The sequence below is a fragment of the Sinocyclocheilus grahami genome, unplaced genomic scaffold (assembly GCF_001515645.1).
Source record: "Sinocyclocheilus grahami isolate Dianchi unplaced genomic scaffold, SAMN03320097.WGS_v1.1 scaffold509.1, whole genome shotgun sequence".
Lineage (NCBI taxonomy): Eukaryota > Metazoa > Chordata > Actinopteri > Cypriniformes > Cyprinidae > Sinocyclocheilus > Sinocyclocheilus grahami.
The window spans coordinates 862,668-880,919 of record NW_015505688.1 but is presented as its reverse complement, the minus strand read 5'-3'; the positions used below and the strand labels follow the sequence as shown (position 1 = coordinate 880,919).

At 38.1% G+C, this 18,252-nt stretch overlaps 1 protein-coding gene across 1 annotated transcript in view; it reads left to right on the top strand.

Moving 5' to 3' along the window:
- The first annotated feature begins 1,044 nt into the window (after positions 1 to 1,044).
- Positions 1,045 to 18,252, top strand: part of prpf19 (pre-mRNA processing factor 19) — an 18,702-nt gene continuing 1,494 nt past the window's right edge. The window contains exons 1-13 of the mRNA XM_016237264.1: positions 1,045 to 1,268; positions 1,734 to 1,883; positions 1,970 to 2,046; positions 2,124 to 2,265; positions 2,336 to 2,409; positions 2,974 to 3,039; positions 3,130 to 3,171; positions 3,277 to 3,351; positions 11,611 to 11,686; positions 11,923 to 12,032; positions 12,120 to 12,275; positions 12,481 to 12,550; positions 15,720 to 15,893. Coding sequence (XP_016092750.1) covers positions 1,250 to 1,268; positions 1,734 to 1,883; positions 1,970 to 2,046; positions 2,124 to 2,265; positions 2,336 to 2,409; positions 2,974 to 3,039; positions 3,130 to 3,171; positions 3,277 to 3,351; positions 11,611 to 11,686; positions 11,923 to 12,032; positions 12,120 to 12,275; positions 12,481 to 12,550; positions 15,720 to 15,893 — 1,231 coding nt within the window. The 5' untranslated portion in view covers positions 1,045 to 1,249. The remainder of the gene's footprint in view (positions 1,269 to 1,733; positions 1,884 to 1,969; positions 2,047 to 2,123; positions 2,266 to 2,335; positions 2,410 to 2,973; positions 3,040 to 3,129; positions 3,172 to 3,276; positions 3,352 to 11,610; positions 11,687 to 11,922; positions 12,033 to 12,119; positions 12,276 to 12,480; positions 12,551 to 15,719; positions 15,894 to 18,252) is intronic.

Genomic DNA, 18,252 nt, shown 5'->3' with positions numbered 1-18,252 from the left:
ACTGGGATTGGAGAATTCATTTGCTCACTGTTATGGACTGCAGAACGACAAAGCAATATTTTTTTTGTCTATAACATCAATAAATATTTTCTTTTGACTTCTTGTAATTTTTGTGATTGTTGTTATCTTCATCATTATTATTATTCTGCCGTCACAATGCTGTAATACCCACACGCACATCTTGACCGTATACCAGTGGCTGAAAGTATATCACTAAATATGTAAATAAAATAATCAACTAAACAATTATACATTCAACAGCGATGCAGTGAAAAATTATGCTTATATGTTAATGACCAAGATAGGAGCACTTGTTTGTGGAAGGCAGATAACTTAGCTGGAATTTGATCTATATTATAATTACACATCAAAACAAAACTAAGACCACCAATATTTGGAAAAACATAAAGAGGGATAAAATTCCAGACAGAAGTGGGTTTTTTTAAGTGATGCTTAATCCAATTAAAGTAAGGTTAGTCTTATATGTTCATATTTGTTAGATTTTTATACCGTGACACAGTGCTGGGTAGTAACTGATTACATGTAATCTGGATTACTATTTAGATTCCAAAACTGAAGTGCTTGTAATTAGATTATATTACATTTTAAAAACTAGCAATCAGGCTACAATGACTTTTTATTGATTGCATGTTTACAATAGCAATAAATGATTCATAATTTAGTGATTCTCCCTAATTCTTCTTTTCAACTTTTAAATGTTCCTTTCTAAAATAGTCTACTGCTTTTATTTGAGTTATCACTCGGTAGGTTATTTAACCATGTATTATTATGTCTTTGGACGGCTTGTTTCTTTAAGACATATTAAAATGCACACATTCTCGTTATTCCTGGTTTACATTACTCAGCGCTTTGTCAAGATGTGAATCCAGGCGCTTATTATTATTATTGAGAAGATGATTACCAATAGAGGTTAATATCTTTTAAGGGCGTAGCGTTAGGTTTGATCTTGGCATTGGTGGGAACAGTTAGCTTTGTACATTCAGTTAAAGTGCTGCGTGCGCCTCCTGGAGGAAGACCATCGGTTTCCGCTTCCGCTCTGCTCTGGAGGAGTCAGTATCCCGTCATGCACTGCGGTTTGAGCGGCACGGCACGTCAACGTGTTCTGACTCAGGACATGCTGCACCGTCATTGATTTAAAAAAAAATCATCAACTCTGTCGATTAAAAGTTTAAGAGTTGATTTGATTTCAGCTTTGTTTGAAAAGCGGGAGCGCGTCTTTTAGAGCGAGATGTCTTTGGTTTGTGCTAGTAAGCGAGTTGGTTTCTGTTAGCATGAGTGATTAGCAGTGTGCAGCGTTAGCCATTGTTGTGCTATATTAGCAGAAGCTTTATGTATAAGAAACTACACTTTAATGCCTATGCTCTCTACGCTGCATTTCATTAAACTAGAAGCGAAGGAATGTGGAGCTGAAAGTACTGCATGCTTGTGTCTGATGCTAGAGCTGTCTCTTGAGAACTTTATAGTGCGTGAAGCAAAACATACTCATAACGTAAGGGGAAAGAAAAGTGAATGTTAAGTTTTGTGGAGTCTAGACTAACTGTTGAATGTTGTTATTATTAGAGAATATCGTATTATAAGACATTTGATTGATAGTGGTGTACTTGCAATGAAGTGTGTTATACTGAAGAGGAAGGAGACTTGATATTTGTTGATTTGAATGCATCTTATTTATTGAAATTGTAAAAAAAATATCAATCTTGTTCTCACGCCAGTTTCGAGCGAGGTGCCGGAGCACCCCTGTGTCTCTCCTGTTTCTAATCAAGTGTTTGAGAGGCGTCTGATTGAGAAATACATAGCAGAGAATGGAGCCGACCCCATCAGTGGACAGCCACTGTCCGAGGAGCAGCTCATTGATATCAAGGGTACAGAGGCAGAGATGACACTGATTTCATGAGAAGTTCAGATGGTCTGTGGTCACTACAAAATGCATCTATTTCTTTACTTTCAGTGTCTCACCCCATTCGACCGAAGGCTCCCTCGGCCACAAGTATTCCTGCGATCCTCAAATCTCTGCAGGATGAGTGGGTGAGTTCTTTGGCCTGACTGTGTGACGAATAAATGTGTGATGTCTTTCTCCGTCATTGAGTTTGTCTGTCCTCCAGGATGCCGTAATGCTGCACAGTTTTACTCTGAGGCAGCAGTTGCAGACCACTCGACAGGAGCTGTCTCACGCTCTCTACCAGCACGATGCGGCCTGCAGAGTCATCGCTCGTCTCACGAAAGAGGTCACCGCCGCCAGAGAGGGTAAGCGCGGCTTTCTGGGTGTGCTGATGGTGCTGTGCCTTTACTGACGTGTTAATTATTCTGCTTGCAGCTTTGGCTACACTCAAACCTCAAGCCGGACTGGTCACTCCACAAGCCACTCCTGCTTCTCAGCCTGCAGCTGTGGTCAGTATTTCTTCCAGACAATTTATGCATTCATTAGGGGTGGGAGAAAAAAAAAAGTGTACTTTGCAAAACAAAAGCACGCCTTGAGAGTGCACACTTTCACTGCGTGATGTAGTGGTCAATGGCATTTCCAAACAAAGCCGCAGCAGAAACGTTGTGCATCTCAATTTCAACATTTGTATTTAAACCCCAAATCGCTTTCATTATTTATAAAAATTGTAATTGCAGTGTAATTGTTCATAACACATCTGAGCTGCATTAAGCAGTCTGTGTAAATGGATCTTAATGCTGGTTATAATGATGAGTTGGTTGTTAGTTGTTGTTCATTACCACTGTATGTTAATACCATTTTTTTTGTTTTAGCATGCATTGATCTTGCCATGAAAATAGCCATAGATGCTGGTATAGCAATAAAAACAAACTATATTTAATCAAAATTTGATTCTGAGGTTTGTATCCAATCTGGCCAATCAAATCTAATGAGTCCAAATGATTCCCACCACTAACATTTATGGTACAATCTATTTGAATATATAGTATTTTTAAACTGTTTTGATGTCTTAGGGTGCTGGCGGTGAGGCCATGGAGGTTAGTGAGCAGGTCGGAATGACTCCAGAGATCATACAGAAGGTGCGTTGAAACAAGTACCACATGGTTGAATGTTCAGCAGCATGAGATCACATTTTCAAAGGTAATGAAACTCATTATCTTTTTTTACAGCTCCAAGACAAGGCCACCGTCTTAACCACCGAGAGAAAGAAGGTGAGGATTTGAATTGCAGTGCTGCATTGTGCTTTTTTGTCACTGTGTGTCGCATTGTGTTCCTTCATAAATGTACTTAACCTTTTGTATGGCTTTGTTTGTTAGAGAGGAAAGACCGTGCCGGAGGACCTGGTCAGAGCAGAAGATCTCAGCAAGTATCGCCAAGTGGCGTCCCATGCTGTGAGTAGCCAGTAAGAATTTTCCATTATTCACTCTAGGAATGTTTTATTTTGTTTATTTTACATAAGTTCCCATGATCAATTGTCGCTTAAATTAACAATCAGTTAATTGATTATTTGTTATCCTTAACCTCTTAAACCTGAAGTGGAAGGCACTGCAAAGTTATCATCATGTTACTTAACCAGTTGCGTAACCAACACAAAATGGGTGTCAATTTAAAGCTTAGAAACTTGGCTTTTGAGTGAATATAGAGAATGTAACCATCCCTTCGATTCACTTAACTATCGCTTTTTTTAAAATATATATATATAGTTTTTTTTATTGAAAATTCCAATTAATGCATATTAAATAGTTTTTTTTTTTTTATCCTTATAAAAATAATTTACCAAAACCGCAGCATTTGATTAGTGCTTATGACGAAATAAACTTTTTTTTTTTTCTTTTTTTTTTTCCAAAAATATTTTACGTTTCAGTTCAGTCGGCAGTGCGGAGCATGGTGAACCGATCGAAATAAACAACAATTAACAAACAATTAGTATCAAGTGTGTTGAAAGACCGTATAACTCAGGAATGAATCAAGTCTCATGTAATCGCTCAATTAATGTTTCAACAGCGAAGGACGTCAGTAAAACAGCATGTGAACAATGTCATTCACATTTACCACAGGAAAGCCACACAATGTCCATAAACTCATTAATCAGCTAGAAAATAACTCTAGTGAAGCATTTTCATGCTACACGCACTGTATTACGTTTTAAACTTTAACCTGTTGTCTTCATTAACCAATATATGTTTGAATAAATCTGTCATGAAAACAAGTTTATTACCATTTAAATGTTTATATTTCATCAGCGAATTGGAGTGGAAACAAAATTATTAAAGTTGGAATAGTAACTGCATTATGTGCTTTTTTTTTTGAGTGTTGATAATTATTACCAGGTAATGCATATCTAGATATGGGTAAATGAGTTTGTAAACTCATGCACTGGTATCTTACTGTGGTAATTCTTGTGGCACTAGCTTGATGAGCAGGAACAGCTTAAGGCCAGTTTCACACCACCAGCTTGAGCAGCGCATATTTGTTTTTCAACTGCATGTTAACAAATGAATGCATTCACACTGGGAGCAGGAGCGTCGCGTGATGGTTTTGGCGCTGAGTCTTTTTTTGCTGCGCTGCTTACGCTCAATTGAAATGACCGCACACTTTTGATTAGGGATGCACCGATATGAAAATTTTGGCTGATGACGATAACCGATAATTCTTTATTTTTGAAAGCCAATATCTATATCCACATTTTTATGTATTTTTTGAGAGCCTGATTACAAAAAAGGTCTCATCATTAAAAGCCACACTTTAACATAAGCAGCCTAGTTTGAACAGTGTACATTGTAAAAATAATTTTACTCTCCCATTACCAAATAAATTAAATAAAATGCATAAATAATGCAAACAAGTCACTGGACATCATTACTAGAGCCCGACCGATATGGGTTTTTTGGGGCCGATACCGATATTAGGGTGTAAAAAAGGCCGATATTGATATATCGGCCGATATTCTTTGTGTATATTATAGTACAGTACCAGTCAAAAGTTTGGACACTTTCCCATTCGTATGTCCACACATTTGACTGGTACTATATATAGAATACAGTATATACATAAACACATTTTTTGCAATGATCACTCAAATGTGGTGATCAAACACTTATGACGTGACAGAGATATGTAATGATGGAGGCAGGGCATTTAACAATTTAACAAACTATTATCCAAAATGAGTCTGACATCAGTGCACTGAACAGTAAAGTTGAGGTTTATTCAACTTTAATTCAATTAAATTCCATTCAACTTTATTCAGTTGAAGTTTTTCACTTCGGAACATTCATTCACGGATTTGCGCTACTGTCTTCACACACAGACGGAACTTATTAGAGAAGTGTGACATAATATACCTCTGTAAATAATTACAATATAAATTCACATCTCGCACACTTTAATACCCTTTAATTGTAGCGTGTACGTTCCCTTGGAACTGGAATCATGGCGGAATTTCATGTGAAGTCGGTCGTAGGGCTGTGCGATTAATCGAATCGAAATCGCGATTTGAGACGCTGCGATTTCCTAATCGCAAAGCCTTTGATTGTGGACGCGATATTACTCTGTTCCAGAGCATATGCATGACTGCCAGTCTTGAGTTGCAATCTTACTTGCCCTGGGCAAGAGTGAGCGAACCTCCGTTCTCCCCAATCAGTACTGCTCTAGCCAACAGCGTAAACACCCACCATTAAAAAAGTTTTTTTTTAAAATAAGGCGGGACGGGAGAGAGACAGAGTAGGATTATGGCGTCTACTGGGTCAGATCGATAGTTAGGCCGTATGCAACTTAAGCTTTGAAATGACTTACAATGAACAAAAAAGGTAATTTGCAAGAGCTGTGTCACAGCGCATATCAAAAGCTCCGTTATCGGTTCTGTTTTCAGTACTGGAGAATAAAAGATACATTCTTAGATGTTTTTGTTAGTACGTGAATGTTATCTCCCCAACAGATTAATTTGAAATAAGTTTATAATGCATGTTGGCTATTCCCAATTCAGAAGCGTGCGCACACAGCCTGTGTCTGTGAATGCTTCTCATACTCGCTCCTCTCTGCCCCACGTGGCGCGAATCCCGCTTCACAGACGAGCCGTTCATGCTTGCCGCACACACAGCCTGTCTCGTAATGCTGGTTTATACTCTCACCCGGCTCCGCAAGTCTCCACGAGCGCATCTAGCAGTATGGATGAGGCTTGACGCACATGCGCAACCTGTGTCGTCTCGCGCCTGGCTCCGCGTTTAAAACGAATGTAAATTTAAATGTAAATTCAATGTAAAAAGTCTAACTGCTTGCTAATTTCACTTGGATGAAATGAAACATTCAGCACATTTTCCACTTGCTCTTAAAATGAATAAATCAATGTAATACTTTAATAATTGACTTAAGAAATACAGTTCTTTATTTATAAAAAATAAACAAATATTTTCTGTGAAATTCAGTAATTAAGTTAATTCTGTAAAAGTAGTTATACCATTATAATCTTGCCTGCTGAAGAAAAAAATAATAGATCCCCTCCCAAAACACAATAACAAATTTAATGGATTTCAGGGTTATAATGGGAATTTGTTTGGTTTTAATGTAAACTATAATGGTGTCTATTTGAAGGATTCTGTTGGTGGGATGTAATCTGGCAGATGGCAACCATCAAGAACAACAGTAATTCCTATTGGAATAATGCCCAAAACAAAAAGGAATTTTGTAATGGTTTAATGGAAACTATAAGAATTTCTGTGATGGTTTCTATTGTTTTTTTCAGCAGGGTAATGATACCCATACTGTGCTGCACATTATTGACAATATTGAGCTGAAGCTTGACTTTGCAAATTTAAAATCGCAAATCAAATCGTCTGATCAAATCAAATCTGTCAAAAAAATCGCAATTTGATATTTTCCCCCAAATCGCACAGCCCTAATCAGTTGGTGCCGGACCGCGAATTTAACCACCCGTAACTCCCGAAACCCAGGGGCTATCGACACGGCAGTGGTCTCATTCGAAAGTGGTTCTCTAGATGTACAATTGATTCGCGTTCGAGAGGGTTCCTCGAGCTGAAGGAATCCCCCGAATTTGGTCCAGATTTGCCACGCCGTTTCGGAGATATGGCCGTTCAAAGTTTCAATGGTTTTCCATAGACTTAAGCTTTAAAGCGTTTCATCCAGGTCGCCAGTAGCAAACAATGGAGGACAAACTAATTAATTACATAATTTCAAGCATTTTATCTGCGTTATATGTTCTGTAAAAAAAAAATCATATCGGCGGCATATTCGCCGATACCGATATATCGGCAACAGGCTCATATCGGCCAATAATATCGGCAGAACGATATATCGGTCGGGCTCTAATCATTACACGTGTAAAGAATCAAAATTAATGCGCCATGGATCAGTAAAACGAAATAGCCTCTGCACGGACTAGGGCTGGGCGATATAGCTAAGAAATGTATCAACGATATAATGTTTCATATCATTTGGTATCTATAATTATTGACATTTTTTTATAACCGTTTTTAAAACAAAGCTTTAAAAAAAAATTTATATTTAACCACTGTGTTTTTAATTTACCCAATTTGAGATGAACAACACATTTTTTTGTTTTAACAGTCAAACACAAAATAAAATGTAAACAAATATCTCCTTTCTTATGTGTTATATGCATATTAAATAAGTCTTATGCAAACTTTTGGCTTGTCTACCGAGGTCTCAGGAGGGCGCAATGAGCAAAACAATGCAGCGTATTAAATTGCCAATGCAATGAAATAACTGTCCATAAAAAAACGTGCATAACGTCTAAATTAACATATATAAATCAAATATAATTTCGTAAATTGCATAAACAATTATGAACAAAACGGCATCAAATAAAAAAAAAAAAAGCAGAATCGCCGATCACACAGATTGCATTTGAAAACATACGAGACGCAGTGAAAAGGAATAAACCTCCACAAATTTGCGACGTGTTTTCTAAAAGTTTAAACCGTTTTAACTTTGCATGGCTTTCTACACATCTCTTGTGTGAGACGCGAGTGCAGCAGTCATATTTGTCAGTCTAAAAAATGCGCTGAATATGCTTTCTGTGTGAATGGCTTGGTTTCGGTTTTAACCTAATCAAGATCTTCTAAGCATTGAGCTACTATATTTCTCTAATATTTTGAATGAATAACGCAGCAGCGGCGCGTCTCGTGGGCTAGACTAACAAAACATTCAAATGCAACAACGTCACTTACATCATCATCACCGCATCTCGCGCGCCACTGATGACGCTCCCTGACGCACTCCTAATATTCGACTACCATTTTTGCATTCTAATGCAAAAAATTTTCTCCTCATCACAGGCAGGTGCAGCACTCATGTTCGTGACAATAATTAAATAATTTTAATTACTAAACCATATTGTTGATAAATAATAAGGATAAAAATAAAAGTGGGGGTTATTATTAATAATGCATCAATGATTTTGAAAAAGTAACAAATTAATACCACTATTTTAAATAGCAGCCGTTTGGGCTGTGTGCGCTGTTGCTGAAGAGCTTGTTATAGCGAGTTAATTATGCTATATGAGAATCAGATATTTATAGAATATAAACATTATAACTTGTATATGCACAAAAAGACGGAAATGCACAAGTTATCTGGAACAAAGTTATGCGCTAGTCAGATGTGTAACTCGTGGATGCGCTCTTGGCTCTTCCTGTAACAACGCGCTGAAACACAGCAAATAAACCCCAAAGAATTCACAACTTTTTATTTCGGTAGTTTTCTCTTTATAATGTTATGTATATGACAGTCCCAGTTATAGTTATTAATGTTGTGCATTGCTGTTCAAGCTGCGCGTGCTGAAGCTGAAGAGCTGAATGAACACTGTGAACTGAAGTGCTTTGCTGGCAGCTTATTTAACTCAAGGAAATGCATCCTGAGATTAATCAGATATTAATACAACATAAACATAATATTGCAACTTATATATTTACAAAATGATGCAGTTATTGTGTGCTATAGTCAGAATGTGTGATCCTGTTGTGGATGCGCTCTTAGTCTTCCCATAACAACTCGCTGAAACACGGCAACTGAACCCAAAGAATTCACAACGTTTTATTATAATGATCTCATTAGAAAATTTATATGCATGACATTCCCAATCATGGTTATTAATGTTGTGCACTGCTGTTTGAGCTGCGTGCACTGAGCTAAAGATGATCACCGGTAAACTGAAGCGCTCTATTAATGCTCTAATAACTTAACCAAACGCATTCTATATGAGAGAAATCAGATATACATCAAATAAACACAATATTACAACGTACAATTGCACAAAAGGCTGCAAATGCACAAGCGAACTTAACTGTCATGGAGGCAGCTCCGTTGTGGACGAGCTCAACACATGCACAAAACATGGGCGCACAAAGATTCCACAACATTATTTACAATGTTCTCTTTATAATTTTATGTAGCCTTTATGACAGACTTGCCCTGCACATGTTGCACTTAAGTGTATTGTCCTTTTCAAAGTGATTCCAATCATATTTCAAGCATTTCAAAACCATCATGGTAAACAGCGCACATCTGAAGTGTCTCTGAAGGAAATAATGCTTTATTTATCGCCTTTAAGATATCGGCCCAAGTTTCTTATCCGCTGATACCGATAAGAGGAAAAAAAATTAGTATTTAGTGGCCGATACCGATATGGTGGCCGATATATTGCCACCGGTGGCCGGTTTTAATGTTTTTGTCTCGTTGCTCTGGGACACGGCATCAACAGTATGGTGAGGGGCGTAACATTTCCGTCACACGCTTGAGGTATTCGGCCAATCACAACGCACTAGATAGCTGGCCAATCACAGCACACCTTGCTTTTCAGAACGATGAGCTTTGTAAAAATCTACCTGTTTCAGAAAGGCGGAGCATAGAGGAGAAACAATAATGTACAGTATGTGGAAAATGTGTTTTTTTTTTAACCTTAAACCACAAACAAATTTAATTACACCAAATACACAAAATAATGTTCTTTTTAGCAATATCATATGACCCCTTTAAGTATTCAGTTTGGGTGAAAGTATGGCGTATTATAAAAATAAAGTAAGACTGAAATGACATGAACTGAGCTGTTTTTGTTGTTCATTTACATGCGAATCCCCATGTTGTTAACAAGCTTTCAAGACTTTAAAACTTTCAAGTTTATAACTGACCAACTTCTAAAAACAAATTTATAGTTGTCTTTGTAAAGAAATATGTAGCTTTGGAGCCGCTGCAGTGACGCTGTACAAACGCTTCCAGTGTGAATACTCTGGCGAGTCTGCAGCTGTAGTGACAGTGACATGAAGCTCAAGCTGTGGTGTGAAACAGGCGTAGCACTTTTATTTTACTTCAAACATTTTATTTTTATTCATTCTATTGTGCTTTTTTACCACGTGTTTTATATGCAGTGAAGTCCAGGGTTTTGTAATGACTTGTCATCCACTTTTCCCACAGCAGCTGTATTTCAGATGCATTTTGTCCATAGAAATGCTTTTTCACTAGTCTATAGTAATGTGACCGGCAGATGTTTTCAGTGCACAGAACACAGATGTGATTAGTTGTTGCGGCCCTATATTAATTAAACCATTTAATTAACAAATATTAATTACAGTGCTCAGCGTAAATGAGTACACCCCCTTTGAAAAGTAACATTTCAAATAATATCTCAATGAACAAAAACTATTTCCAAAATTTTGACAAGACTTAAGTTTTATATAACATCTGTTTAACTTATAACATGAAAGTAAGGTTAAAAATATAACTAGGAGAACAACATTTTCAGTTTTACTCAGATTAGGGTGATGCAAAAATTAGTACACCCCACTGAAAGTCTGGAGCAAAGCCACATTTTAGTCTACAAATGTCTAATTTAACAAGAATTCAACCACAAGTGAGTCTAATTATTCATTACACAGGTGTCCAGCAGACAGTTGACTATAAAAAGGTGTTACTTAAAGGAGTGGCCAAGTATGTCTCCTGATCTGAACCCAATCGAACACCTATGGGGAATTCTGAAGAGACAAGTTGAGCATCACTCTCCATCCAGGATCCAGTCTCTAAAAGAGGTCATTCTTGAAGAATGGAAAAAGATGGATGTTGCAAAATGTCGCCAACTTGTTCATTCCATGCCTAGAAGACTTAGTGCTGTCATTAAAAATCATGGAGGCCATACAAAGTACTAGATGTAGTAGTTTTTGTTGTGGGGTGTACTCATTTTTGCATCACCCTAATTTGAGTAAAACTGAAAAATGTGTAATCTAAATTATATTATTAACCTTACTTTCATGTTATAAGTTAAACCGATGTTATATTAAACTTAGTCTTGTCAGCATTTTGGAAATTGTTTGTTCATTGAGATATTGTTTAAAATGTTACTTTTCAAAGGCGGTGTAGTCATTTACGCTGAGCACTGTAAATGGTTAAATCTGAAATTGTAATATGTTGCATCCAATGTTTGTGTTTATGTATTTTTATCCCTATTACAGTATCATGTTATTAGCTTATGGTTTTGAGTTAGTCACTTATGATCTTGAATTTCATTTAGCATCCTATTAGGTCAAATCCTACGTTAGACAGCAGGCAGCTTCTGTTCCAGGCAGTGTTTGGAACTGAACTCATCTCAAAATAATGCCTTTTTTTTTCTTCCTCGTTAATAGGGTCTTCACAGTGCCAGTATACCAGGAATCCTCTCTCTGGATCTCTGCCCAACAGACACCAACAAAGTCCTCACCGGTACCATTACAACACAGTTACACAAACACAATTTGATCACCAGTCATCAGACTTGTATATTTTGAACATGTCTCCTTTGAGCACTTCTGTTCCGATATAGAGGAGAGGGCTTTATGACTATATGCATACATCACTTACTGTCCCGAGTGTTACTGCATGTTGATGGCACCGTGTTGCTCCTGAAGACAGACCCACATATGCACTGGTTCAAAGTTTTTTTGATATGCTCTCCCCAGGTGGTGCTGATAAGAACGTGGTGGTGTTTGACCGTCGAGAGGAGCAGATTGTTGCCACCCTCAAAGGGCACACCAAAAAGGTCTCGTCTGTCATCTACCACCCTGCTCAGGTAGGCCATCGCTCCCGCTCTTCATTCATAAACTCATTTCTGGTTAGTCTTCAGTTCTCACATGTCTCTTCACGTGTTCTCTGTCAGTCGGTGGTGTTCTCCGCATCTCCAGACAGCACTATCCGTGTGTGGTCGGTTACCGGGGGCAACTGCGTGCAGGTGATCAGGGCCCACGAGGCCAGTGTTACCGGCCTCTCTCTGCATGCTACCGGAGACTACTTACTGAGCTCTTCTGAGGACCAGGTAACACACAGGCTGATGGTTGAAGACCAGTACACAAGCAACGCAAAAACATCATGCTACTAATTACATTATACTCAATGAATATTTGTTTTTGTGGTTCATAGTTTCACTACTTTTGTGAAAATAACTTTTCAAAACCTTTGTTTCTTTGAAGCAGTTTTCTATCTGTCAGAGTGTAATGCATTAAATTGTATGTGTGTTGTAGTACTGGGCCTTCTCGGATATCCAAACTGGATGTGTCCTGACTAAAGTCACAGATGAGACCGCTGGATGTGGTAAGAATTCCTATCTGTCGGATAGGGCTAAGCAATTTATCAGATATTAAAGGGATAGTTCACCCAAAAATAGTTTTTTGTTTATCTGCTTACCCCCAGGGCATCCAAGATGTAGGTGACTGTTTCTTCAGTAGAACACAAACAAAGATTTTTAACTCAAACCGTTGCAGTCTGTCAGTCATATAATGGCAGTCAATAAGCTCCACGGCTTTGAGAGTCAAAAAAACATGCACAAACAAAACCAAATTAAACCCTGCGGCTCGTGACGATTCATTGAGGTCTTAAGAAGACACGAAACGATCGGTCTGTGCAAGAAACTGAACCGTATTTATATAATTTTTTTACCTCTGATCCACCGCAATGTCCAACTGTCCTGAGTGCGTTCACAACATCCGGCGCGTGATGTCAAATAAATACGGTTGGGCAAAAAATTCCACATTGTCTGATGATATATCAAAATCGTCTTCCATTGTGATGACCTGTATCTTGGCCAGATCTGTGCCTTGCCACAATTCTGTCTCTGAGCTCTTCAGGCAGTTCCTTTGACCTCATGATTCTCATTTGCTCTGACATGCACTGTGAGCTGTAAGGTCTTATATAGACAGGTGTGTGGCTTTCCTAATCAAGTCCAATCAGTATAATCAAACACAGCTGGACTCAAATGAAAGTGTAGAACCATCTCAAGGATGATCAGAAGAAATGGACAGCACCTGAGTTAAATATATGAGTGTCACAGCAAAGGATCTGAATACTTAGGACCATGTGATATTTCAGTCTTTCTTTTTTAATAAATCTGCAAAAAATGTCAACAATTCTGTGTTTTCTGTCAATATGGGGTGCTGTGTGTACATTAATGAGGAAAAAAAATTAACAATGATTTTAGCAAATGGCTGCAATATAACAAAGAGTGAAAAATTTAAGGGGGTCTGAATACTTTCCGTACCCACTGTGTATATATATATATATATATATATATATATATATGTCTCAGTCTACTATGCCAGAGCACGTACACGCATCACACGCCGATTGTTGTGAACGCGCTCAGGACAGTTGGACATTGCGGTGGATCAGAGGTAAAAAATTATATAAATACTGTTCAGTTTCTTGTACAGACCGATCGTTTCGTGTCTTTACACATAATGTATTGTCACGAGCCGCAGGTTTTAATTTGTTTTGGCTGTGTATTATTATTTTTTGACTCTCAAAGCCGTGATTCCCATTCACTTACATTATATGACTGACAGACTGCAACGGCTGGAGTTAAAAATCTTCGTTTGTGTTCTGCTGAAGAAACAAAGTCACCTACATCTTGGATGCCCTGGGGGTAAGCAGATAAACATAAAATTTTCACTTTTGGGTGAACTATCCCTTTAAGTATATATTTATTTTTGTGTTGGCAATATGAATTTTTCTGTATTATTTTTAAGCTTGGGGGCTGAAAACTGGCTGTTATTCAGTACTGGCTTAATAAAAAAAACAATGATTTGATGTTAGGATTAGTTCCATTGGCTGTTCTCAATGTATTCTAAAATATTTCTTGTATTTGTTGAATTTCTGATGCATTGGTTCGAAGTCTTTCAGGGCAATGAAAACACAAATTGCATTTCCTTTTTCTTCAAAAGTACTGAAATCATTAATAGAACTGTTAAAGGGATAGTTCACCCAAAAATAAATATTAGGCTGTTTTACTCACCCCCGAGGCATCCTAGGTGTATATGACTTTCTTCTTTCAGACGAATCCAGTCGGAGTTATATTAAAAATGGTATTTGATCTTTCAAGCTGTTTAATGCCACTCAGCGGGTGTTGCATTGCTTCAGTCCAAAAGAACTTAAAAAAAAGCCCATCCATAAAAAATAAAAAAAGGGTTTCACGCGGCTCTGGGGGGTGAACAAAGGCCCTCTGTAGTGAATCGATGCGTTTTTGTAAGAAAAATATCCATATTCAAAACGTAATAATCATTTTAATGTAGCTTGCGCCAGCAGTTCCGGGCAGATGACGTGTGAGTTCAGTGCTGCTCATGCGCCGGTGAGTCTCGTGAAAACCAACGTTTGTTTACAGGATCAAACGAAGCAAAGTTTCCTTACTTTAGCAAAGGAAAACCAGTCTCCTCTTGGCTTATATCGAAATCCTCCGTCATTCTTCTTTACAAATCCTCGTTTTGTACTTCTAATTCTTGACCGTTGTTTTGTTTTTGATCCGCTGCGTTTCCGTGTGCGTCACTTCTGAGCAGCGCATGCGCAGCGCTGACCTCATACGTCATCCACCCGGAGCTGCTTCCATGTACAACAGTGAGCGCAGGCTAGATTCAAGTGATTACGTTTTGAATATGGATATTTTTCTTACAAAAACACATCGATTCGCTTCAGGAGGCCTTTTTCACCCCCCGGAGCCGTGTGAGACACTTTTTTTTTTTTTTTTTTTAATGAATGGGTGATTTTTAAGTTATTTTGGACTGATGCATGCAACACCCGCTGAGTGGCATTAAACAGCTTGAAAGATCAAAGACAAAAATTTTTTTTTTATATAACTCCAACTGGATTCGTCTGAAAGAAGAAAGTCATATACACCTAGGATGCCTCAGGGGTGAGTAAAACACAGCCTAATTTTCATTTTTGGGTGAACTTCCCCTTTAAGGAAATTGTTAACAGGAAACAAATGTATACAACCATAAAACAATCAATAGAACAGAACAATAATGTTATATAATAGAAAAACAATATAATTATCATTTATTGATCCCTAATTTAGTGGTGATTTTAATATGCTTTTTATGTGTATTGTCAACTCAGTCTAAAAATACAGAGAAACTATTTTTGGTCCATATCGCCCAGGCTTACTTTACATTGGTGATAAGCGTCCTAAATACTGTACCAGTTGAACTAGTTCCACATGCTCAGTTCAGATTTATTTAATGGAAAATGTCTTATTTTTACTGTATTTAATGTCTTGCATTGTGAATTTAGAAGCTTGGCTTTTGGATGTAATGCTGGTGCTTGACTGGGAAAAAAATCATTTGAGCAAATGTATATGTGCCACATAAATATAAAGCATTTAATATCTCTGAAGGCTGAAAAATGTCTTTTATTTTGTTAGCTATATTGCCCCTGCTCTTAAATTTGATTGCTCACATATGGAAAATGTAAAGCCTTTCTTATTTCCCTTCAGCTCTGACCTGTGCTCAGTTCCATCCTGACGGTCTGATTTTCGGCACTGGCACGGCAGATTCTCAGATTAAGATCTGGGATCTGAAGGAACGGACCAATGTAGCCAACTTCCCCGGACATTCAGGTCCCGTGACGTCCATCGCCTTCTCTGAGAATGGATACTATCTGGCCACTGGTAAGTCACATGACTCCGACTTAAAAAATAATAATTTATGCATTTAGCAGACACTTTTATCCAAAGCGACTTCCAGTGCATTCAGGCTATACATCTTGTACCAGTATGTGTGTTCCCTGGGAATCGAACCCACAACCTTTTGCGCTGCTAACGCAATGCTCTACCACTGAGCCACAGGAAAATGACTAGGGTTGGGAATGTTTTTTTTTTCTTTTTCGATACTGGTGCCAAATCGATACTTTTAAAACGGTTCCAGTGCCTAAATGGTCCCTGAACCGATACTTATTAAAAAAATTAATAAATAAAAAATTCTCCAAAAAATTATGAATTGGCCATTAGCACTATAAACACATGATGTCTGTTTCATGCATACTGGATGCCAGAGGGCGCCCTCGCACAGAAAATCCACATATCCAGTCACAGAAGTAGAGAAAACTCAGGAAATCCCTTATATGGACAAAGGCATCGCTATTATAGCTGTAAGTTAATTGAGTAAACCGAACATATAAACATTTGAATGATAAAACAAAGACAATAAACACTCGACTGCGACAATATAGTTTATCTGTTTTATTCAAGCCATCTGTTATTTTCATAATTAGTGGTCGACTGATATATCGGCCGATATTTGGCTTTTTTTTTTTTTTATATCGGCATCTGCCGATAAGTTTCTGTTTGGCTGATGCATTCGAGGCGGGACTTTTATTTTGACGGTGCGACTGACTTTTATTTTGACTGCGCTGAAAACGGCAGCACCTGAACACACAGTGCTCACATTCTCCCTCTTGTTCGCTGTTGTCCTTAACAATTCTGTCTAAATATGGATAGAAGTCTGTCTAATAATCAGATAGAACGGTTAAACAAAGGAATTAAAATGTATTTTTATCGTATTTATATCATTTAAAGGGGTCATACGATGCAATTTCAATTTTTCCTTTCTCTTTGGAGTGTTACAAGCTCTTGGTGCATAAAAAAGATCTGTAAAGTTGCAAAGACTGAAGTCTCAAAGAGATATTCTTTTATAAAAGTTAAGAGTCAGCCATGCCTACCTAAAATGGCTCGTTCTAACACGCCCCCACATACCTACATCACTATCTGGGAAGATTTGCATAACGCCGCCCAAATGTTCACGCAAAGAAAGAAGGCGTAACCTTTATTCTCGCTGTAGTGTTGTTGTTGCCGCCGCCATGTCGTGAAGGCGCTGTGTTTCGCTGTGAAAGCGAAACTACTTTGTTTGGCCTTCCAAAAGAGGACGATAGCTGCTTCGTCGAGCTGATCTGTGCTGGTTGCTGAGGAAATCATGGATGAAGTGGAGTCCAGCCCGGGGTCGTCACATGTGGTTGCCGCAAGCCTTCCCGACGCTCTTTCATCGAAATTGCCGGCCGCCGGCCTCTGCTCACTCTAGGCCACTGTGTGTGACGCTGTGTTTCGTTGTGAAAGCAAAACTACTTTGTTTGGCCTTCCAAAAGAGGACGATAGCTGCTTCGTCGAGCTGATCTGTGCTGGTTGCGGAGGAAATCATGGATGAAGTGGAGTCCAGCCCGGGGTCGTCACATGTGGTTGCCGCAAGCCTTCCGGACGCTCTTTCATCGAAATTGCCGGCCGCCGGCCTCTGCTCACTCTAGCCCTCTGGCCTCCGCTCACTCTAGCCCTCCGGCCTTTAAACAAATCTTTGAATGTCTAATAAACATCCAATTTCAAAAACCTTGCAAACTTAGTCGGATCCAGTTGTGAGATCTTGTGAAGTGTGCATGTGTATCCTGCATGATCGCGTGTTCTCTGTGTGACAGTCGGTCTGTGTGAGTTGAATGCTGACAGGAGGAGAGTTCAGCTTCACTGGAGACGCGCGATCGACAAACTTTAAACTCGATTTTAAATTATGCTGCTCTTTATGCATTTTCCCACGGTCATATTCATGTCATTTTCACTGTGTGCTGTATGTAAAATGAGTGTTACCTTGGCTTTATTTGGAAAAAAATGATTAATGCATACAAACTTCCCAGAATACTGAGTGCCCTGGTGGTTACAGTGTTGACTTCCTTTTTAATTATATTTTTATTAAATATTTATACTTTAGATGACAAAGTATTTTCCCAGAAGTATGTTTATTTAACACGTTTATTTTTTAATCAATTTTCAAATTATTTCAAATTTCTTAAATATTAATTAAAATAAATCAAATTATATCGGCTTTAATATCGGCCACCCTGCTTTCAAAGATATCGGCATCGGCTGTCAAAAAAACAATATCTGTCAACCACTAATAATAATTAATATTTATAATCCATTGCTAATCTATGTATTTTTTAAAGTAGCCTATGGAACATATTTTCTGCCTCATTCTGTGACAAGAAGCCAC